The sequence below is a fragment of the Papaver somniferum genome, unplaced genomic scaffold (assembly GCF_003573695.1).
Source record: "Papaver somniferum cultivar HN1 unplaced genomic scaffold, ASM357369v1 unplaced-scaffold_21, whole genome shotgun sequence".
Classification (NCBI taxonomy): domain Eukaryota; kingdom Viridiplantae; phylum Streptophyta; class Magnoliopsida; order Ranunculales; family Papaveraceae; genus Papaver; species Papaver somniferum.
In genome coordinates this window covers 12,487,143-12,512,346 of record NW_020631041.1, presented here as the reverse complement: position 1 = coordinate 12,512,346, position 25,204 = coordinate 12,487,143, and the positions used below count along the sequence as shown (strand labels likewise).

The window sequence follows — 25,204 nt, the reverse complement described above, 5'->3', positions numbered from 1 at the left end:
ATTAGATTGAGTGAATCAAAACAAGAGAGAGATATTAACTCCTTGAGATATTTTTACCTAGATTGAGTCTGACTGTCTAGTTGATTCTCTAGAAAGTGTTTCGGAGTTAGTCCATACAGATTGCTAAGCAAAATATTGGGTGGTATTGTTAGACCCCCGCTTTTTCAATATCGGTTGTACAGGACGATATTACAGGTTTTTATCAGATATCGGAAAATACCTATTCGATATCGAAAATATCTGCGATACAAAGATGGAATGATAAAAACGTTCGTACATGCTGGTACAGGCCGATATATCGGTTTTACCTATACACCGATAATGTCAGTTCCAATATCATGTTTGGTTAAAATGAAACCTATGAAGGGAAAATTAGGCATTCCAGTATCATTTGTGGTAAGGATGAAATATATAAAGGGAAAACTAAGCACCATCAAGTATAATCAATTATCAAAATCACCACCAAATAAAGTGGATAAGTTTTTCGAGAAACATGCATCTAGTCTTTACAGACAAGTACAACGTCAATTAGAGAATGTAAAAAACCCTAATATATTTAAGATATAAAATCAATGACTATACAATAAGATGAACACCATATATACTCGAGGAGGAATTTGAATGGGTTTGGGTTTTGATGTGGACGACAGAAGATAGTGGAGAATTTGAGCAGTTATTATTGACTATACGTAGTTGTATTTGTGATTGTTTTGATTATAAAGCAAGGATAATAAGAAAGATTTTACCGAAAAAATTGGAAAAAATTCACTATGCGTAAGATTTTGCCACCTTATGATTTAGAAATTTGAGATACGTGTATGATTCTTATTATTTTTTCTAAGGTCTTATAAATATTTGAAATTCTAATTTTAATGATGTATCACCGATAAAAACCAGTAATATCTTTTATATAGGTGTATAGGACCCGGCCATACGATACCGATATACGATATTGACTACCTTGCGCGTAACATCTTGACACACATTTTTGCCAGTATTCTTAATTTGACGATACTATATCCAAACGATCTAGCAAATCATCCATACTCATACTACAATTAATAAAAACACATGAAAAAATATCAATCACTAAATTTCATACATTTTTCATCACAAATAATCATATAAATCATAAACATTTCATAAAAATTTACCTACAAGCTAATCATTCATTTTCATCACAAATACTCAAAATTTCAGTTTTTTCATCACAAATAACTAAATTAAACCCCAAAAATTATAAACCTCATTTTCAATCAAATATCATCTAAATCATGACTAAATCCTATCATCTACATTCGCAGATTAAACCTACTCGTAGATTCAGGGACATCACAATTCTCATTGGCTGGAAGGCGCCACAAGAAAACTTGATCAAAATTAGTTCAAATGGAGCAGCTTGAGGTAACCCAGGACCAGCTGAAGCAGGATGTGTATGTAGATCCCACATAGGACAAGTGATCATGGCGTTATCCACACCGTTAGGAGTTACGACAACATTAGTGGCTGAGACATGGGGACTGTTATTAGCATCAAGGATAGCGAAACAACAGATGTGGTCTAAACTATGGCTCGAAGCGGATTCAAAAGTACTCATCCAACTGATACATAACCACACCGAAACCACACCATGGTACCCGAGAGGAATGATACAGGAGATGAAGATGCTAATGGAGAGTATACCACATGTGAAGCTTACACATGATTACAGAGAACCCAACCCGGTGACAGACAAGATAGCAAATGAGGCGGTAGATCACCAACAACAACACCCGACTACATCGACAACAAGAATTTGGGACAACTTGCCCATCTTTTATTTCCAATATTGTACTCGATGATAAGAACAGAGTATCCGTGATCCGCACTGTAAGAATTGTAATGCACTAGTTTTTTCTAATCTAATAAGGTTCCCCCTTCCAAATAAGGGGGTTCCATTTAAAAATAAAATAAAATCTAAATCATCTAAACATCGTATTTAATCATGCATTGTAACACATATCAATCATCAATTTCATCAAAATTTCATGATAATCAAAAATAAATTAAAAAAAAACCTAAATTTTTTTAATTCTTACCTCAATCAATTTTGTGGAAGGAATCGACCGGAAATACTCTCAAACGATCACAAATATGATGTAGAACAAACCCATGGAAGGAATTGAGAAAAAAGTCTCTAGCTTTCTAAATTGAGAACATGTATTTAGGTTAAGGTTTGGGGGAGAAAGAAAGAGCGAGGAGGAAATGAAGGAATTTCGATCTTCTGTGAAGAAAACACGATTTATTCAGCGTTGAATGAAACAACGAAATCCACCTAGTTGACTGGGTCAAGTGTTGTTCTATTCATCGAAAAGCAGATTTTTATTTTACGCGATACTGTACAGCGCCCAGCGCTGTTTTATTCTGCGAATAGAATGCTAAATTAGAACTACAGTAATATTAGGAGGTTGTCCTAACTGACGTGGACTGCTAATCTAGCTGCTAGATTAGCACACCATAGGACTTAGCCCTAGTCTTTCAAATAAATTTATTTAACCAAATTTCTATTCCCTTAGAACTTCGGAATTCTCCTAGATATGAATTGATTGAATATATTTAGAAAGAGTAGAAAAAGTCGTTGTTGAATGTAGCTAGATGGATTGAATGATAGTTATTTTGAATTCCGGCGACTTTCGGGCTGGAAATGGATTGCCCGTTAATATTGACCAGTCAAAATTGGTCAAGCTTTAAGGTTGCAGAGACGAAAGGTGATTATGGATGATGACTCCTCATATATCATTACGTCAAGGTCGTACTTTGGTTCCTTCGTTTTTTATATCTCTTTTGGATGATGTTAAGCATTTGGTTTCACAATTTGATGATGTTAGGTTTATACATAGGTATCGGGGAAGTAATGAAGTCGCTGAAGTTCTTGCTAAAAGAGCAACCAATGACCGTATATGAGGTGAATCGACGGTCTATCCTCGGGATTTTTTGCCAAAATTTTACAATCATTTATCCCGAAAAAACCCTTGGTCTCATGCTCTGTTATTTTAGTATTACCAGAATACCCTTGATCTCATCTCTATTATTTCTCTCCGAAAATGCACCACCACTTCACGGTCCACACAGAACACCATTCAAAATTCAAGTCTTGAACATTATTTTATTCCCAACAAAAACAATACTCAAAAATCACTTTATTTTGAATTTCATAATTTTCCCGCCTATTCTCGTGACCAAATTCCGAGAATCTCAACTATCTCACCTTATTTTACGAATCATACCCTCACCTTCTCCTCATCCTTTTTCTTTGACCTAAAACACCCAAAAATAAAATAAAATAACCCTTTCAAATTCTTCAAATCACAATCACAGTGGAAATGGATGAGGGAGGAGGAAGGAGGAGAAGTTCAAGAATCCAAAACCTAGTTAAAGAAATCAGAAAGTACGAAGAAGAAAAAGTAGCAAACAAGAGAAAAATCGGTAAAACAAACAATGAATCAGTAAAGATTTCCAAGAAATTAGTTCAGGAAGACAAGAAATCAGTGGTGAATCTGGATGAATCTGTTGACTTGGGTGAAGTTTTTGCTGCTGATTTTGAAAACGAAGTGAAGATTGGGGATGAAAAGGGTACAAAATCGGTTGGAAAGGGTACAAAATCGGCTAACAAGGGTATAAAATCGGTTGGAATGAGTACAGAATCTGCTGAAAAGGGTTCAGGGGAGGAGAAAAGTGATTATGCCAGAGTTAGAGCAACAATTAGGGCTTTCAACTCACACTATCTGCAATTTGTTCAGGTAAACATCTTATCTAATCCTTTTTTTTTTTAAAATTGTCTTTTTGATTTGTTATGTTTTGAGTATAGGAAATCAGTCTCAGAGGTTTAAGGGATTATTATTAGAGTTACTATTGATTAATTAGAATGATGATTTACTGATTATTAGTTTTGATTGTGAATTTGGATGTTTGATTCTTGGGATTATTGGAAACATTTTGCTGATTTTTATTTGTTGGTACAGGAAGAGGAGCTCAGAGTTAAAAACATTGAAGAAGTTTCGAAGAAAAAAAAGGTATGTTTCCTTAATAGAATTGGATGACTATGAATTTGGATGTCTGATTCTTGGGATTATTGGAAACATTTAGCTGATTTTTATTTGTTGGTACAGGAAGAGGAGCTCAGGGTCAAAAACATTGTAAAGGTTTCAAAGAAAAAAAGGGTATGTTACCTTAATTCAATTGGATGGATGCTTGAATCTAACATGAATTTTGACTATTAGTCTTACGTAATTTAATTTGCTTATCAATTTCTTTTTGGAACTTGTCCTATTATCTGCAATACATGGTATGTAAGTCGAATGCATATAAGAATGCCTTGTATCCTGATTGGGCCTCATGAGTGCACATTTTTATCTTACTTACCCTCCTAGATTGTAATTCATTTAGGCTTGTTTGGAGCAGGTTGGACAAGTTTGGATTGAAATTTTTCCACAAGTTTAAGGGAAATTGATGAAATTTTTATTTGATGTGATGCTATGACTATGCTTGAATCTAACATGAACTTGTCCTCTCACCTGCGATGTTGTACATATGTAAGTGAATGCTTAGAGCCTTAGAAGCATGCCACCAGTTTTCGGCATTTTCTTGAATTGGCATACAAATATGTCCTACCTGCGATGTTGAATGTATCTAAGCTGATTGTGTCTCATTAGTGTGCATTTTCATGAATTGTCATACAAACATGTCCTACCTGCGATGTTGCATGTATCTTAGCTGATTGTGTCTCATGAGTTAATGTCAGATGCTATTATGTCTAGATGATCCTGTAGCAACGAGGAATCAATATTGGTTAATTTCCTAGTGCTGCTGTAGTTGTACGGAATTAGGGAAACTGATGAAAATATGCTTGAATTCAACATGAATTGCTTATCAATTTGATTACAGGCCTTATTGTCATACAAACTTGTCCTACTGCCTGCGATGTTTTATCTTATCTAAGTTAATGCATAGAAGCATGGCTTGCACCTTGATTGCCTCTCATGAGTGTGCATTTTCATGTTACTTTTCATCTTATCACTGAATTGGATAAACTGGATTGTAATATATATATGGGAGGAACACCTCCGCACGATGTCTAGATGATCCTGTAGCAGTAAGGAATTAGTATTGGATGATCTACTAGTTGCTTTTATTTCTAGTATTAAACTACTTTACTGTAATGGCAAATGCAGGTGCAGAAAGGTGATGGGAAATGTGAAATAGTTGAGAAAAGACCTTCCAAACGCCCAGATTTAAAGGCAATAACTGAGGCAAGTGAATCTTTCATTTCTTAGAAATTTATATACGCAACTTGAGATATACACTTTGCTGGAAATCAGCGCTAGAAGAAGTTTAGTCATTTCAGATGTCTTCTAACTTCTTATTTTCTGCTCTTTGTCAGATGCTGGACAAAAATACTGTTCTAAACCGTCAGAAACAACCCGGTCACCTTGCAGGTTGGCTTCCACTCACACATGCACCACTCGTTCTCCTACTTTTTTTTGGTCAATGGAATTTGAATAGAATAGGATGATTTTACTTTTCATGTCGCAGGTATTGATGTGGGGCACCAGTTCTATTCAAGGGCTGAAATGGTTGTTGTAGGACTTCACAGCCATTGGTTGAATGGAATAGATTATATGGGTGTCGGAAAATTCAAAAAAATGGTAATGCAGTTTCAAATTTGGTTACTTCGCATATCTGTGGTTTAGTGACAATGACTTTGTTCAAGTTCTAGCAATTTATCATGTTTTGCTGTTTCAATTGCTACAGGCAGAATATAAGAACTGGACCTTCCCCATCGCAGTTTCAATTGTGCTGTCAGGACAGTATGAAGATGATCTAGATAATTCAGATGATGTTATTTACACTGGGCAAGGTGGAAATGATTTACTTGGCAACAAATCTCAAATAGCTGACCAAGTAATGAAACGTGGCAATTTGGCTCTCAAGGTTAGTCATATTCTTATTTTAACCAAATTTGAATTTTATCGTAGATATTCAACTATAATGGGAAGTAAACTTATTGCTGTTGTAATTCTCCTTGCTATTTTACCTTGCAGAACAATATAGACCATAAAGTTCCAGTCAGAGTTATTCGTGGACTGAAATGTCCTAGTAGTTACTGCGGAAAAGTCTACACATATGATGGTCTTTACAATGTGAGTAACTTCAGTCTTAACATTGAATCACTTATCTACTCATGAATGTGGTAAGTCAATCTTTATTTCTTATTTAGTGTTTGTTAAAAACTTAAGTTAAAATACTCCCATGATCATATATAAGGTTCTTTTCTTTAAACTGACATACTTTAACTGCTTTAGTTCTCAATTACGTTTTTATTTTTTCTTATCAGTAAAAATGTCTAAACTACAGTAAGTGGCAGGGCTTTCACATGGTGCATATTCAGTTGGCTGGGGTTATAAGTTATAATAACTGTTGCAAAGTTCATTGTGCAGCGGATAAATGTATGACTAATGATTTTAGTGGTCGTAATTTTGCAGGTTGTTGGGTATTGGGCTGAAAAAGGTGTTTCCGGGTACACAATCTTTAAGTACCGTCTCAAACGCCTTGAGGGGCAGCCGATACTGACTACCAACCAGGTAGCTTTCTCTTAACATATCAACATCCAAATTCACTTGTGTAATTTTTGTTTCTGGATACCTTGACTAGGAATTTACGTTCGTTTACTGATATTATTCTCTATATAGGTTATGTTTACTAGAGCACAAGCTCCTAAAAGCGCAGATGATATACGCGGGTATGTATTAATAAAAGTTAGACTTCAATTTACTCTACTTCTAATAGTCATAGCTTTGTAACATGAAGTTTGCTGTTTTTGTAGGTTGGTCGATAAAGATATTAGTGAGGGCAAAGAGAATATTCCTATCCCAGCAACCAATCTGGTCGATGATCCACCTGTTGCTCCTACAAGTAATATCAAATGCCTAACAACAACATAGTTAGATACCATCTTTCCGTTTCAGTTTCGTAATGGTTATTTGTGTATGATACTGAATTGATTGCTGATTATATAGGTGTGACGTATATCACCACTGCCCAAGTTTCTGCAAGTGTGAAATTTCCAGCCAATGCCCTGCTTGGTTGCAAGTGCAAAGGAGCTTGTATTGATCCAAGGGTATGTGCCTGTGCGAAGCTCAATGGTTCGGAATTTCCGTATGTGTCTAAAGATGGTGGCAGGTAAAATAATTTCACTTTTTTAAAGTAGCTCAGAATTTACATATGTGTGCCTTATACTGTTTTCTTATGTTTTGCACATTGTACTGATCAGTCTTACCTTTCATTTTCAGGTTAATCGAAGCCAAGGATATTGTATATGAATGTGGACCATCTTGTGGATGTGGACCTGGTTGTGTGAACAAAACGTCTCAGCGTGGACTGAAATACCGCCTTGAGGTTGATTCATAACTATGTTGTTTTGGATGCAATTTTCTTCGCAATTCTGAATTATCCTGTTTTTATGAAATTATACGGTTCCGCCTTACAATGGTTGCATATTTGGTGTTTTTCTGAAGGTCTATCGTACTCCCAAGAAAGGATGGGGAGTAAGGTCTTGGGACTTCATCCCATCTGGTGCTTTTGTGTGTGAATACATTGGAGTGATCAAAAGAACTGATGAGGTGCACGATCCGGAGAACTTTTATATTTTCGATATTGATTGCCTGCAGACAATGAAAGGGCTGGATGGAAGAAAGGTACTGTTTTACTTCGTCTAATTAAAGTGTTTATCATTTGTATTTTGTTATATGTAGTAGTAATTTGTATGGATGCTGTTATCGATTTAGTTTCTTTGGTGTGTCTTACAGAGAAGACAAGGAGATGTGTCAATTAGCCCAAGTGCTTTTATAGATAAAGCTGATGACGAAGTGTCTTATTGCATAGATGCTGGATCTATTGGAAATATAATGAGGTACATCAACCACAGTTGCGCACCCAATTTGTTTGTGCAATGCGTGTTAAGTGAGCACCATGATGTCAAGCTTGCCAGGATTGTACTATTTGCTGCTGATAACATACCCCCACTCCAGGTAATCAACTTTGTCTTAATTCAGAATTTTTACTAATGTTAAAGAGTTTTTTCTTACGTGTAATATGTTTATTGTTGTTATGTCATGTTACCGATTTCCATTTATGTTTCCTGTAGGAACTGTCATATGATTATGGGTACGCAAAGGATAGTGTTGTAGATAAAGATGGGAAGATTAAGCACATGGAGTGCTATTGTGGTGCACCAGACTGCAAGAAATTGATGTTCTAGGTAATTGGTTTGGATGTGAGCATTCTTTTTTGCAAGCATGGATGACAACTTCACATTTTTTGGCGATCCACAAAGGATATATATATACATGATATATTTGTAATTATTGATTCATAGCTTAATGTAGTTTGAACTAGCAAACTTGCAAACTGCAAACTGTTAAGTTCTCGTGCCTGGTGAATTGCAGACAGCAGAATGCTAGTTTCCTGTCAGCATGTGAATGTCGGTTCTATTTTATGATCTTAAAAGGGTTATTCAGTAGTGTTCTGAAGGGTTCTGGTTATGAGTTCAGGTCATTTTGTAAAAACTCGTATTGATTATTACAATTTCGAATTTTGCGCAAAAGTTTGCCATAAGTTGAGACCATATCTGCCATTGAGTTTCTGAATAGACTTTTGCCTGATTAATGTCAATTATATAAGGTTGAAATTGATTATTTGAAACTTTGAATGTAACTTCTCTGCACCTGAATATGTAGTTTATTTCTCCAAATGGATTTGTAGTTGTAAAACAGTCTTGTGCCATCTCCTCTCTACTACCCATGGCACTTTGATAGGTGCAAAAGCTTGAATACAAAAACCATGCTATACTTGGCCAATATTTCTGCCTAAGTAACCACCCCAGACTGAACAAAAAACATTTACAAACGACAGTTTTCCACGAAAAGAACTCGAACTAAAAACAGAAAACTAAAATTACACGAAACAAAAGTATAAAAACCATCAGGCCATTCTAAATCATGCAAGAAAGGAGGTCTAGTTCAGTACTCTTTACAGCGTCCTCAAGCTATCTGCTGAGAGTCCCGCAAAAACTATGAGTACACTTCAGCTGAGCTATTGTCCTTTGTATGACAGTCCATCTCGACTGAATACTCCATGGCAATTTACAGACCCAAAAACAGATATCACGGAACTCGAATCAGACTGAATCAAAAAGTTACATAAACCCCTCTGGCACACCCATTCCAAAGCGTAAATGATTGCAAGAATTTCTGCTATGTAATTGGTTGCACAACCATGATTCCTGACAATGAACCCAAATCCAGCAGGACCTGGATTCCCTTTGGCATCTTCTCAACTGCAGCTGCCACAGAGAAGTTACCTTGATGATAAAAAGTCCATTTTCTCCTATCTTCATCACCAGTAATGGCAGGAAGGTTATCACAAGGAATTAGAGTTCGCAAATCATGAATACACCAGTTTGGTCCTTAAAGACATTGCTCGCCCAGAAACTTAATTTAACACCAGCAAAATTTGAGAACAGTACAGTCTCCAAATCAGTTAAACATAACACTCCTTATTTTTAATCAAAAGCACAAAAGTATAAGCATTGTAAATGTGCTACAAAGAACAGAATGGAGTAACGAACAAATCAATGCAGCCCCAATAAAAAAGTTCAGCATTAGTAAATAAAGACGATGTAAATTCTAAGGTGCCCACTTCTTTAATACATACCGAATTTAAATAACAGACATTGTGTATGGAACACATCTATCGCACGAGGTATACAAATCAAACACAAACGAGCGTCTGAATGTATGGATGACCAACATATTTTTTCCTTAAATATTTTGCATAACCAACAAACTCTCGAGGACCTGGTGCAAGTTGTTGAATTTCCTTAAAGCTCATGTCTTGTAGATCGTAAGAAATAGCTTTATCCCGTATGCGTAATAGAAAGTTCGGTGACTCTCCTTCTGATTCCTTGACAAGTAACACATTATATTCAAACCCTGGATATGCTAATTCTTGGAGATTAACAAGATATCTTGTGTCCCACCCTGTGTAGTCAGTCTTCATTTCCAAGATTTCTAAACTGGTAGGTGAAGATTTAAAGCTAACTATAAGATACAGGTGACTGTTGTGATCCCAACACCTTCACACATATTTTCTTTTTAGGTTTTTCCTTATTTAGTTGGCTTCCTTAAGTAGTTATTGAGTGCAACTAGGATTTCTTGTTTACTAAGCAATGATAATATAAATACTTGAATCTTGTAACTCAAAGCATCAATAATACAATTATAATTATCTCGGAACTCTTTTCCTAGTCTCACAATTCTCTTTTCAACCTCATCTTCTCTTACAAAATTCTCTTTTCCTTGCTGGTGTGAGTTACTACTAATTGTTTAAGTCGCGTACCATAACATCTGTCATCAGAGCTGGTTAGGTCTTTATCTCAAAAACACCCATTTTTTTTTGCTCTCGCTCACGCTTCCGCATCATGACACTCACGGATGAAGTTAACCATCTTATATCTACCATACAAACCCTGGATACTTCCGTTCACGATTTTATGGAGACTGTTGTTGAGAGTTCTCAGAAGGTAGATCAATCTCGCCAATTTGTTATCGATGAACTTCTTCAGAAAACACAAACTTTGCATAATACCAGTTTGGAATCTATCTTAACCACACATCGACGGGAGATGAGTACCTCGCTGCAACAACACAAACAAGATACCACCAATCTTGCTGATGCTGTCACTCGTAAAATGGCATCAATCTTGCTTACACGTTTTCCTCTGAATACCCCTTCTCCTGGTCTGCATAGTGCTCATGGCAGCAGTGGTCCTTCTGGTAACACTCACGGTACCCCTGGTAGCAGTGGTATTCTTGGTTCTCCAATACCTAATAACTTGAAGTTTCCTATCTTTGATGGAACGGATCCTGCTGGATGGATCTTTCAGGCAGATCAGTACTTTCGGCTTCATCATACAATTGAGGTCGTAAAAATTGATATTGCTACTTCTTCGTTCAAAGGCGACGCTAATGCTTGGTATCGCTGGATTCAACCAAAGCTCACTAATCCTACATGGACACAATTTTGTTCACTGGTTCGTGAACGTTTTGCTGATAAGAAGTTTTCCAATCCACGTCTAGCATTGTCCACAATTTCTCAACAAGGTTCGGTGCGTGATCACATTCGAGAATTTGAACAACTTCTCAATTTCGTTACAGATTTACCAGATGATTATGTCATTGACCTCTTTGTTCGATCTCTCAAGAAAGAAATCCAATCTGTTGTGGAAATTTTTGAGCCACCCACATTGGCTATCGCTTTTCAAAAGGCTATTAAACAAGAAGATGTGTTACTGTTTAACCCATCTTTTTACAAATCTATTGCGAGACAAAATCCTTACAGGAAGGCGCCTTCTTCGACCCCTTCCTTTGATCCAGCTAATGCAACTTTTAAGAATCCTACCATTCCATCTGGCGTTAAACCTTTATCTTTCGAGGAACAACGGATACGACGAGAGCAAGGCCTATGTTTCAATTGTGACGAACAATATAAAGCTGGACATATATGTGCAAAGACATTGAACTCTAGATTATTGATTCTAGATATGACTCCAGAAGTCCATGTTGAAGATGATGAGTATCCACCTGCATCTTCTACAGACGAGATGCTTACTCCTGCGGCTGCAAATCAGATACATTCTGACCCCACCATTTCATTCCATGCTTTCACCGACACTTCTTTTCCAAACACTATGCGTGTTACTGGTAGGATTGCTGGTCACACAATCACTATTCTACTTGATTCATGATCAACCCATAATTTCCTACATCCTTCTGTTGCTAAGCGATGTGGTGTTTTCCAGAAGACAGTTGCTGATCATATGAATGTTTTGGTGGGTAATGGAGGAATTTTAAGAACGCAAGGACTTTGTTCTGCTGTTTCCTTAGAATTACAGTCTTACATGTGCACTACTGATTTTTTCTTACTGGAATTAAGTGGTAGTGAGGCAGTGCTTGGGGTAGACTGGCTGAGAACCTTAGGTAATATTTCTTGGGATTTTGATAAATTACACATGAAGTTTACTGCCAATAGTCGAGAACATATGTTAGTAGGCAGCAATTCTTCTTCCATTTTATTATTGGATGGCTCTTTCATGCACAAGGTCTTTCAAGATACTCAACATGGTTTTTTCCTGCAATTGATGACATCTCCGATTGCTCCAGAAATTCACTCTCAGGTAACCACTGCAGTTTCAGAATTGCTTTTACGATTTTCTGATTTGTTTGCTTCACCTACTGCTTTTCCACCTCCGAGAAAGTATGATCATTGTATTCCTTTACTACCTAATACAACACCAGTTAATGTTAGACCCTATAGATACCCCTATTTTCAGAAGGCAGAAATTGAGAAGATTGTTCAAGAACTCTTGGATACAGGTTTGATCGAACTAGTTCTAGTCCATTTTCTTCTCCAGTGCTCTTGGTTCGAAAAAAGGATGGCTCTTGGCGTATGTGTGTGGATTACAGAGCTCTTAATAAGGTTACTGTCAAGGATAGATTTCCCATCCCAATTGTGGATGAACTTCTGGATGAATTGTGTGGTGCAGTTATATTCTCCAAAATAGATATGCGATCTGGTTACCATCAAATTCGTGTACATCCTGATGATATACATAAGACAGCTTTTCGCACACATGACGGACATTATGAATTCTTAGTGATGCCGTTTGGATTTTCTATTGCTCCTGCGACTTTCCAGAGCTTGATGAATGAAATTCTCAGACCTTTTCTTCGCAAATTTGTGTTGGTATTTTTCGATGACATACTTATCTACAGCAAGTCTGAATCTGAACATATCCACCATATTACTTTGGTCTTTGAGGTTTTACGAGCACATCAAATCTTTCTCAAACAGCAAAAAGTGTGAATTTGCTCAACAGTCAATCAGTTATTTGGGTCATCGAGTTTCTTCAGATGGTGTTTCTGTAGACTCGGATAAGATATCCTGCATCACTAATTGGCCCATTCCTATTACTGTGAAATCTTTGAGAGGTTTTTTAGGATTAGCTGGTTACTACCGCAAGTTTGTCAGAAACTATGGCAAGATCAGTGCTCCACTTACACAACTTCTTAAGTTGGATGCCTTTGACTGGACTCCTGAGGCAACTACAACATTTATACATCCTAAGCAAGATTTAACTAGTACACCTGTTTTGGCATTACCAGATTTCACCAAAGTTTTCTGTTTGGAGTGTGATGCATCTGGAAATGGCTTGAGAGCGGTTTTACTTCAAGACAAGAGGCATGTTGCTTACTACAGTAAAGCTCTTTCAGGTAAAAATCTCAATCTCTCCGTTTATGATAAAGAGATGTTGGTCATTGTTAATGCAGTTAATAAATGGAGACCTTACTTACTTGGTCGACATTTTAAGATTTACACCGATCATAAGAGCCTCAAATTCTTCTTAGAACAATGTATTTCTTCCATCGAACAACAGAAATGGTTGTCCAAGTTGCTTGGTTATGATTATGAAATAATTTACAAGTCTGGAGCTTTAAATACGGCGGCTGATGCTTTATCTCGTATTAATGATTGTAAATTATTGGCAATTACTTCTCCAATTTTTTCGGCCATTGTTGACATTGTCCAGGACCAGGAATGTCATAACGACGCTGCATTAAGTCTGATAATTGGAAAATTGCGTGGGCAACCAGATTGTTTGCCACACTACTCTTATACTGAGGGAATTCTTCGTTACAAAAACCGAATCGTTGTTGTTTCTACTTACTTATGATGCTCTAAAATACTGAGTGAGTTTCATTCCACTCCAACTGGTGGACATGCAGGATATTTACGTACTTATAAGCGTCTTCAACAAAATTTTTATTGGTATGGCATGAAGAAGACAGTTAAAGACTATATTTCTTCTTGTGATGTTTGCCAACGCAATAAGGCAGAATCAATATCTCCTCCAGGCCTACTACATCCTTTATCCATTCCTACGGATATTTGGTTGGATATATCTATGGATTTCATTAATGGATTACCATCATCAAATAAAAGGACATCTATTTTAGTTGTGGTGGATCGTTTATCCAGATATGCACATTTTGTGCCACTCATACATCCTTATTCAGCTGACATTGTGGCTGAGGTTTTTGTGCGAGAAATAGTTCGTTTGCATGGAATTCCTAAGAGCATCACCAGTGACAGAGATTCACTTGTTATGAGTCAATTTTGGGAAGCTTTTTTTTCACTACAACACACTCAACTTTGTCAAAGTTCTGCCTATCATCCTCAATCTGATGGTTTAACAGAGGTTACAAATCGAACTTTGGAGTGCTATTTACGTTGTTTTACTAGTATTAGACCTAGTGAATGGCTCAAAAGGTTACCGTGGGCTGAATGGTGCTATAATACTAGCTTTCATACTTCCATGAACATGAGTCCTTATCAGGAAGTTTATAGCAGGCTTCCTCCTACGATTTCGACATATATCTCTAACTCTACCATTGTACATGCTGTTGATGTAGTATTGCAAGCTAGAGATCAAGTTTTGATGATTTTGAAGTCCAACTTACAAGATGCTCAATCCAGAATGAAAGTTTATGCTGAGGCTCATAGAACAAAACGAAGTTTTTCAGTTGGGGATTTGGTTTTTCTCAGACTGCAATCATATCGTCAGACAACTGCTGCGACTTCATCTTTTTCCAAGCTTTCACCTAAATTTTATGGACCATTTACGATTCTAGAGAAGATTGGCACCGTAGCCTATCGACTGGAATTACCTCCTACTAGTAGAATTCATCATGTGTTTCATGTTTCGCTTTTGAAACTCAAACTTGGAACATTTGACATTATCCAGATTGAGCTACCTATTACAGTGGATTATGAAAAATGGGAACCTGAATCAATTTTGGATCGTAGGATGTATAAGAAGGGTGCTGTTGCTGGCACCAAATGGCTCATTCAGTGGAAAGGTCGTGCTGTTACAGACGCCACATGGGAGGATGCTGATGAACTTTCTCTTCGTTTTCCCGAGTTTTCAGAGTTACAGACTTGAGGACAAGTCTTAATTCAAGCAGGGTGGGATGTTGTGATCCCAACACCTTCACACATATTTCCTTTTTAGGTTTTTCCTTATTTAGTTGGCTTCCTTAAGTAGTTATTGAGTGCAACTAGGATTTCTTGTTTACCAAGCAATGATAATATAAATACTTGAATCTTGTAACTCAAAGCATCAATAATACAATTATAATTATCTCAGAACTCTTTTCCTAGTCTCACAATTCTCTTTTCAACCTCATCTTCTCTTACAATATTCTCTTTTCCTTGCTGGTTTGAGTTACTACTAATTGTTTAAGTCGCGTACCATAACAGTGACCCTTACACTCCCCAAAGTAATCTGTCTTCTTTCCAAGCCCTTTGTCATAGAATTGCGTTTCCGTTTCCATTTCCATTTCTAATTCGCTGTCAACATTGAAATAAAAAACAAGGCTTAATTGGGGGCCCTGGAAAATAATTGGGGGCCTCACCAATTTTGTTTGCATCCAAAAACTTACAGGGGCGTATTAATAGTAAAGTAAAAATACCATTTTACCCCTTATTTTTTTTATTTTTTTAATCATAGTTTTTAAATCAAAACCAAAACTTTAAAATCAAAATTAAACTTTTTTTTCTTCGAATTTTATGTTTGCAAAAAAAGAAATGCGGCACAAATTTGAAAGTCGTCATGAAATTTCTTAAAAAATAACGACCCTCAAGAGTCGTCATTGTTTGACGACTCTAAACAGTCGTTATTGTTCCAAAAACGACCATCAGGAGTCGTCATTGTTTCATTGACGACTCTAAACAGTCGTTATTGCTTATAAAAGAGTCGTTATCTTCTTTAAAGATTCATTAATGGCAGAATACATTAAAGGGTCGTCATATGCGTAGTTGAACATAAACGACTGTGTAGAGTCGTTACTAAAACAATGACGATTCTTGAGGGTCGTTTTTGGAACAATAACGACCGTTTAGAGTCGTCACTGGAACAATGACGATTCTTGATGGTCGTTAATTTTTTAAAAGTGCAAACATAAAATTTGGAAAAAAAAATTTGATTTTGATTTTAAAATTTTGCACTAATTAAGTGAGATTATCACTAATTAGATAAAGGGTAGATTACGCATTAGCAAAATATTTGGATAAGGGGTGACCCAAATTAGGATTGGATGACCTTTTTTGTCCTCTAGTGGGAGGCCCCAATTACTTTCCGAGGCCCCCAATTCAGCGTTCATAAAAAAGCCTCCCCACGTTAACAATCCAATGCAATAAACCATTCCAAAACACACCGCTATCACGGTAATAACAACGTTTGGAGAAAACCTCTCCGGATAGCTTCCAAGAAGTTGTTTCAGATGAGTATATCTCAATTTGATATCTTAAAAGGCTTCTCACCAGGTTTCGTCAACAACCAAATGCTAACAACTTTATAATAAGGTGATTTGAGCAGGTCGTAAGTGATACCGACACTAAAAAGTTTTTCAAAACCTTTGTCAGTATTTTGAGATTGACAAATTTGGCGATATTGTCTGGTAGATGGATTGCAGACGTAATATGCGTAGAGGTCGTAGAAAATGGTACCGAGACATCTCCTGCAACACATGAGAACGTTGCAAGATTGGATGATAGATAAACGTGACGGATTCTTGATAAAACTTAGGGTTTCAAAAGGGGCAGAGGATGGTGATGATCCATCAAGGGGAATGTATTCGAGTTTTTGACGACACCACGCGCCCACGTTTGTGCAAATAGTCTTTGAATTGAAAGTGAGATTTGGAGAATATTGTATTTGTTAGTGAAAAATGGATCAGAAATAAGGGAAAACCATTGTTTCTATACGGATTTAAATAGTAGCAGAGATTTTACTGGTAAACGCAATAGAATCTGGGTTAACATATCAACATTATTAACGATAACAGATGCTGATGATGATGATGGATACTTGTAATTCTTGCAATCAGAAATGGAAGTCATCTTGAAAACTATTAGTACAATTAGTTCAGTTTGGGAAACGGGTTACCTGACATTAAAGCTACTGGCGGCTTCACCTTTAGCTTCTGATCTGGCTCATGCGGAAGAAGAACATAAGAAGAACATGTCATCAAAAAATTAGCTTCAAATTCCTTACCGTTTGGGTTCAGTAAAAAAATTATAACCATGTCAACGGATTATGTTAATATAACCATGTCAATGGATTCTACCCCTTCTATAAATCCCCAATTTTATAAGTTACCGACCGACTGGAGAAGCCTAAAATGGAAGATACTTCAAGTCAAGTCATGCTCACGTATTTTAATGGGTGTTTAGATAAATGTCAAAAATTTTAATGGGTGTTCAGATAGACGTTGAAAAGTTAGAAGTTAGTTGGACGATGAAATTTCAAAATGACTTCTTGGAGGGAAAGGAGGGACCAAATGTAGAAGTGGTTCTTCGAGAAGTCAGATGCAAAAACAAGTATTTTTTTTTTTTTTTTTCTAACTTTGTTTTTGGCATGATTCCGAAAAGAGGCCGTACACGTTGTCATAACCTTTAAGCAAACCTTTTGCTTCTAAAAGATATTCTGAAACTATTTTCCCAAATTAATTTATGAGTTTTTAATTTTATAAGTCCAAAAGCAAGTTCTGAAATGGATGCACTTTCTTAAGAGAGTGTTTGAATTCAGTCTTAGAAGTTTCTTTGCAACATACATAAGGAAAAAAGTTAGAAGTTAAGTCGAAACATCCTTTGAAATCGACTTTTAAACTAATTTTTGTGCAGCAAATTTATTTTACTTATGACATGTGGGATTGACTTCTATTTCCAGAAAAGCAGAAGCATTTCTAATGCTTCAAAGCTGTACATGACTCTTTCTTGAATTTAAAATAAAGAGTCGTGTAAGAATTAAGATACAAACTTCTTGCTTGTCACTACACCAAAACCAAGATTTTATAACAGCGCAACTTGTCACAGTTTATTTTTCCGTCATAAATACACCTGTGATAAGTCCTGCAACAATGATAATTGTTATGAAATTTTGTATTCGTGATAATAATTAGGAATATTAAATTCTTTTATTACACACAATCACAATTATAATTCAAAGTGATGATTCCAACCAAATATTCCATCACATCTAAAACAACCCCAAAATTATAACACTTTGAATTTTACTTGTGAAAATGATATTTCACAATGAAATATAATGAAATATAACACTTTGAATCCTTATAAGAAATAACTAATGAAATATAATTTGTACATACTAACAATTATATTTTATTTCTATAAATCAAAATACATTTTTTTTTCTTTTTATTTTTCTTAATATTAGAAAACAGGATCAAGACCAAGTCAACAAGTCATGACTTTATAGAAATTAGACTTTGACATATCTGGTTCTTCCGAAGACGCTGAAAATTACCAGACTACCCTTATCGGAATAAGTGCAATAAAAATTCCGAAGATTGTGAAAATGACCAGACTACCCTTATCGGAAATAAGTAAAGTAAATATTATAGACAGTTAAAATGACCATATTACCCTTAATGGAAAAAGGTGCAACAAAATATTATGCAGACTGTGAAAATGACCAGACTACGCTTATCAGAAATAAGTGAAGTAAATATTATAGACTGTGTAAATAACCATATTACCCTTAATGGAAATTAGTGCAATAAATATTATGGAAACTGTGAAAATGACCAGACTACCCTTATCGGATATAAGTAAAGTAAATATTACAGTCTGTGAAAATAACCATACAACCCTTATAAGAAATAACTACAAACTCTGAAAATGACCCTTTTACCCTTATTGGAAATAAGTATCATAAATATTATGGAGACTGTGAAAATGACCAGACTACCCTTATCGGAAATAAGTAAAGGAAATATTACACATTTTGAAAACGACCATATTACCCTTACTTTGAAAGTGACCATATTACCCTTACTAGAAATAAGTGCAATAAATATTATGAAGACTATGAGAATGACTATATTACCCTTACTAGAAATAAGTGCAATAAATATCATGGAGACTATGAAAATGAGCAAACTACCCTTATCAGAAATAAGTAAAGTAAATATTACATACTATGAAAATGACTATTTTACCCTTATCGGAAACATATGCAATAAATATTATGGAGACTGTGAATATGGCCAGACTACCTTATTGAAAATAAGTAAAGTAAATATTACAAACTGTGAAAATGACCATATTACCCTTACTGAAAATTAGTGCAATAAACATTATGGAGACTATAAAATGACGAAACTGCCCTTATCAAAAATAAGTCAAGTAAATATTATAGTCTGTGAAAATGACCATTTATCCTTACTGGAAATAAGGTTAAAAAATGTTATGGAGGCTGTGAAAATGACCAAACTACCCTTATCGGAAATAAGTAAAGTAAATATTACAAACTATGAAAATGATCATATTACCCTGAATGGAAATTAGTGCAATAAATATTATGGAGACTGTGAAAATGACCAGACTATCCTTATCGGAAATAAGTAAAGTAGATATTAAAAACTGTGAAAATGACCGTATTACCCTTAATGGAAATTAGTGCAATACTGTGAAAATGACCAGACTACCCTTATTAAAAATAAGTAAAGTTAATATTTTAGATTGTGAAAATGACCATATTACCCTTACTAGAAATTAATGCAATAAACATCATGGAGACTATAACATGACCTAACTGCCCTTATCAAAAATAAGTCAAGTAAATATTATAGTCTGTGAAAATGACCATTTTACCGTTACTGGAAATAAGGTTAATAAATGTTACGGAGTCTGTGAAAATGACCAAACTACCCTTATCGGAAATAAGTAAAATAAATATTACAAACTATGAAAATGACCATATTACCCTTAATGGAAATTAGTGAAATACTGTGAAAATGACCAGACTACCCTTATTAAAAATAAGTAAAGTTAATATTTCATACTGTGAAAATGACCATATTACCCTTACTAGAAATTATTGCAACAAATATCATGGAGACTATAAAAATGACTGAACTGCCCTTATCAAAAATAAGTAAAGTAAATATTATAGTCTGTGAAAATGACCATTTTACATTAGTGGAAATAAGTGCAATAAATGTTACGGAGACTGTGAAAATGATCAGACTACCCTTATCGGAAATAAGTAAAGTAAATATTACAAACTGTGAAAATGATCATATTACCATTAATGGAAATTAGTGCAATAAATATTATGGAGATTGCGAAAATGACTAGACTATCCTTATTGTAAATAAGTAAAGTAAATATTATAGATTATGAAAATGACCATATTACCCTTATTGGAAATAAGTGCAGTAAATATTATGGAGACTGTGAAAATGACCATTTTACCTTACGACCGTAAAGTAAAATGGTCATTTTCCGGTAAGGGTAAAATGGTTATTTTCATAGTCTATAATATTTACTTAACCTATTTTCGATAAGGGTAGTCTGGTCATTTTCTTTGTCACCATGATATTTATTGCACTAATTTCTAGTAAGGGTAATTTGGTCATTTTCATTGTTAGTGATATTTACTTTACTTATTTCCGATAAGTGTAGTCTGGTCATTTTCACAGTCTCCATAACATTTATTGCACTTATTTCCCATAAGGGTAAAATGGTCATTTTCACAGACTGTAATAATTACTTTACTCATATCCGAAAAGGGTGGTCTGGTCATTTTCACAGTCTCGATAATATTTATTGCATTTTTTTTAGTAAGGGTAGTATGGTCATTTTCACTTTCTATAATATTCACTTTACTTATTTCTGATAAGGATAGTCTGGTCATTTTGACAGTCTCCGTAATATTTATTGCACTTATTTCCAGTAAGGGTAAAATAGTCATTTTCACACTCTGTAATATTTACTTTACTTATTTTTGATAAGGATAGTCTGGTCATTTTCATAGTCTCCATATCGAATATTCTAGGAGTTATCTTGTATCCTTATAAAATCCTTGATGAACACGCTAAGTTTCGACTATGTGAAATCGTCGAACTAAAGTTGATATGTTGTCTTTTAGTCATGAAGTATGTCTATGAGAATTTCATTATGATCCCGCTAGTTTTCGTACCTTTGCCAATTTATATTGACAAAACGGGGGAGAATTATTATGTAGTTCACACTAAAAATACATATGGTTTACGGATCATTATGTAAGGGGGAGCGGTTTTCATTGTGAGATAAAGTATTGAATAAGGGGGAGTGATACATATCGCCATAGTATTATTGCCAAAGTTGTGATACAATTGGATACAATTGAACTTTGATGCTGTGTAATAATACTATGACACTGTATATCAATACGAAAACATCTTGTTTTTATATATTGTTATATCTACGGATCTTCAACAACTATGATGATGAGTTGAACACATTCAGAATCACTGGAGTACTTGGAAATGACGAAGATTTCGAGTAATGTTGAAGAACCAAGCATTTGGATGAGAAGTTACAAAGTTTATTTATTTTGTAATCTATATGTATTGATAGTTTTGTCACTAAAATTGACAAAGGGGGGGGATTGTGAGAGCACTGCTTGGTCGAACTCGCAAGCATTTCTATCTCAAGCTTGTTTTTCAAGTTTAGTTGCCAAAACTATAAGTCTTGATTTCTAGTCTACTTATAGCTAAGTCTCGGATTAGGATAGAATGCGTAGTTGGGCTTTATACTTCACGACGTTTATCAATTAAAGACGAAGAACTACTAAAGGAGCTTGTGGAACTTCATCAACAAAAGGTATGTGGAGACTTGAACTCATCTATCACTCAAAAGTCTATTTATAGTCTATCTCCTATTTGAGAAAAAAGTCGTATAGTTATATAGACTTCATATTGTACACATTTGATATTTTGAGATGAGTTTAACTCGCTTACATATATCTCGAAATATGTGTTGGTAAGCTTTCGCTTTAACCAAGTTCATCTTATATTCTTGACGAAAGTCAAAAGATGATCATGTGAAAATCGCTTGGTAACATCTTACATGATTTGTGTGAGACAGTCATTTGATGTAGACTCAGAATGTTTCGTATTGATCATTTGATTACTTGAAAATTGATTTGAAGCTAATAGTTTGTGTGAGACAGTTATTGTCGTCTTCTAAGAATGTTTCAATAATTGAAATGGGAGTTTAGAACGATTAACCATTAATTGGATATAGCACAATATGCGTACTTGTATACTAACTGTTGCAAGTTATTCAAAGACCGGGAACCATATTATGCATACCCATATGCGTACTGGTTCAACTGTTGAAGTACGAGAACTATAGTATGCATAACTGTATGCATACTGGCGTAACAGTTCAAGTCCGGGAATTCAACCGAGTTTGGTTGTGTACGAAAATATGCGTACCCATTTGCATACTGGAGAACACAGGCCAAGTCCGGCTATTTAGGTATGCGTACCCATTTGCATACTTGAGTGGATTAAGTTCTAAAATCGTTTGTTCTTGAACAAATACATTTATATAATAAGGAATGCAAAATCAGAGTAAATTGGTATCACTATGTACTTTTGAATCGGGAATCTAAAATTTTCGAACACCGGAGTGGAGTAGATAATTGAATGGTTATTGACTCAATTGACCACTGGTATTTCAAATATTATTCTTAGTGCTCATTTTGATGATTCCACATCTCAGAAAAATCAATATATCAATCTAATTAATAATGATCTGAGTCAACATTCAATCAAGTATTTTCACAAACAATGTCCGATGAATAAATTTAATACCAAAACCTATTAATAAATATGCCACACATCTATTGATCAGATCAATGGTACCTAGAAAAAAAAAACGTACCCAACCGTTAGGTTTCATTTTTGTTGGGCCAGTTTGAGTGAGTTTCAAAAGTGCTAGGTAATTAGTCAGGTTCTTAAAGCTTTTTTTCTTTTTTGGCCGAAAGATATTTTTGTTGAGGCTCTCGTGTTATAGAAACACATTTGATTAACGTCTTATTTTTGGTTAAATGAAGTTTTATTCAAACTCCTCAGTTTGTTGAAGAGATTTGTCAAGGATAGCTACAACCAACCACTTAGGCTTTGAAGTTTGAACCCTAGCTATTACAAGGATATCAGTCATTCAGAAATTAAAACCTTCCTTACAGAACCTTCCTTGCGTACACCATTAGACACTCTTCCAACCTTAGGGCAATTCCTGTGGTAATGCTCAAATGAAATTATTTGTTGAGCCACGTGGATGGTCAAATATAATTTTGCACTATGGAGAAGGAGTGAGAGATTGGTAATTAAGCGCGAGGTCGAACGTCTGGCGCTGGCGATCGAACCACCAGCGCTGGCGTTTTTGTTAACAACGCGAGCGTTTGCATTAACGACGCCAGCGTTTGTATCATAAACGCCAACCGCAACTTTTTTTTAACACTTTAAAAAATCGCTAGTTTCTACCTCTATAAATACGTCTCGAATTTGATCTCACAAATTCACAATAATCTTTCATCCGATCAATCTTTTCTTAATTTCATCTACTCTCAATTTTCAATCATGAATTCTGATTTTGATTCTTCTGAGGAAGATAAGGAGATGGATGAAATGTTTTCCGAGGAAGATGAAGAATTGTGTATGGAGTTTTTGCGTCAAATAGACGAAGATGCAAATCAAGATAGAAGAAGGCGAAATTTTATGTTGCAATTACAATTCGGGATCATACCAAAGACTTTAGGGCCATATGAAGTTGCGACTAGAAGATGGACGTGGCGGAATCGACATTTTTACCATGAAAATATAATGCATGATTATTTTAATCATGACTGTGTCTATTCCGAAGAGAATTTTCAGGGACGATTCTGCATGAGCCGCAACTTGACGCAAAGGATTATTGCCGAGCTTTATCAGGTACAACCTTTATTTAATTATCAGTATGATGCACGACATATACGAGGCTTTAGTCCCGAACAAAAGGTCACTGCGGCCTTCCGTCTCTGTTACGGGGTACCAGTGGATTCCACGGATGATTACATCCGTATTGGGAAAACAACCGCCTTTAGGTATCTCAAATTGTTTTGTGAAACAATAGTTGAGCATTTTGGTCCAACCTTTTTAAGAAAGCCTACTCAGGAAGATGTTCAAAGAATAACTGCAGAAAACACCGAGAGGGGTTTTCCAGGAATACTAGGTAGTATTGACTGCATGCACTAGACGTGGCATGCGTGTCCGGTTGAATGGGCAGGTTAATATAAGGATCATTATCCAAAACCAACTGTAATTTTGGAAGCTTCATCTACTTATGATTGTTGGTTTTGGCATGCCTTTTTTGGACTCCCGGGTTCAAATAATGATCTCAACGTTTTATATAAGTCACCATTGTTTGAAGATCTTAAGAATGGGATCGCGCCGCACGGCAATTTCACCATCAACGGTCATCAGTACACTCAGGGTTATTATCTAGCAAACGAAATCTATCCAGAATGGTCAACTATGGTTCAAGCTTATGACTAGTTTTACACCAACCAAAATTTTCTCCCATATAATCTTATTAAGGACATTGTTTCAAATCGTCAGTGCCAGGGGAGGACTAATAGAGGTGGACCAATTTGGTACACCTTCCCTCCACCACAGGATCTAGTAGGAGTGGGGTTTCTAAAACCCAAATTAGACCCCAAAACAGCATCCAATGGTTAGAAATTGGTACACCACACGATTTTTGGTACACGTTTAGCTTTTCTGGTTTCAAATCGACTGTAAAAACTATGTGCTAGTGAGGCTCGACTGTTGGAAAAAGTTTCAGCATGTCTCTTTTATTAATAAAATTAGTCACGTCCGTTGATACTGGCTCTGCATATTGTGCATTGGAGAGTGTCCAGCAACTAGACACTAGACCAAGTGGGCAAAAATCGCGTGAAACTACTATTTTCCAAAGAAAAGCATTGACTAATGGGTCTGTGATTGACTCCATGCTCTCTTTAACTTGTTCATTTGTCATCTCTTTATTTCAATTATGGGCTAGTTTTTTTTTTTTTTTTCATAATCTATTAGAAGTAAAGGATTAAGGATTCTTCATTGATGTGTATTTTTTAATCTGTAAAGCCGTAAAAAGCATAAAAACTGCTGAGAGTTACCATCAAAGAGAGTGAAGAAAAAATCGAAAAAATCCACAA

At 35.5% G+C, this 25,204-nt stretch overlaps 1 protein-coding gene across 1 annotated transcript; it reads left to right on the top strand.

Moving 5' to 3' along the window:
• Positions 1-3,119: 3,119 nt before the first annotated feature.
• Positions 3,120-8,662, top strand: LOC113339724 (histone-lysine N-methyltransferase, H3 lysine-9 specific SUVH4-like). The gene is made up of 16 exons (XM_026584955.1): positions 3,120-3,779; positions 4,002-4,052; positions 4,149-4,199; positions 5,211-5,288; positions 5,420-5,474; positions 5,572-5,684; positions 5,791-5,970; positions 6,081-6,179; positions 6,522-6,620; positions 6,729-6,778; positions 6,863-6,951; positions 7,056-7,218; positions 7,329-7,434; positions 7,554-7,733; positions 7,845-8,066; positions 8,183-8,662. Exons 1-16 carry the CDS (start codon positions 3,363-3,365, stop codon positions 8,294-8,296), a joined length of 2,067 nt encoding a protein of 688 aa, XP_026440740.1. The 5' UTR covers positions 3,120-3,362; the 3' UTR covers positions 8,297-8,662.
• Positions 8,663-25,204: the final 16,542 nt, after the last annotated feature.

Bases quoted from the DNA above. Each gene is read 5' to 3' on its own strand.
- LOC113339724 (XM_026584955.1), top strand. From the start codon at position 3,363: ATGGATGAGGGAGGAGGAAGGAGGAGAAGTTCAAGAATCCAAAACCTA. The intron at 4,053-4,148 runs GTATGTTTCCTT...TTGTTGGTACAG, and splicing joins AAGTTTCGAAGAAAAAAAAG to GAAGAGGAGCTCAGGGTCAA. The intron at 6,952-7,055 runs GTAATATCAAAT...CTGATTATATAG, and splicing joins TCCACCTGTTGCTCCTACAA to GTGTGACGTATATCACCACT.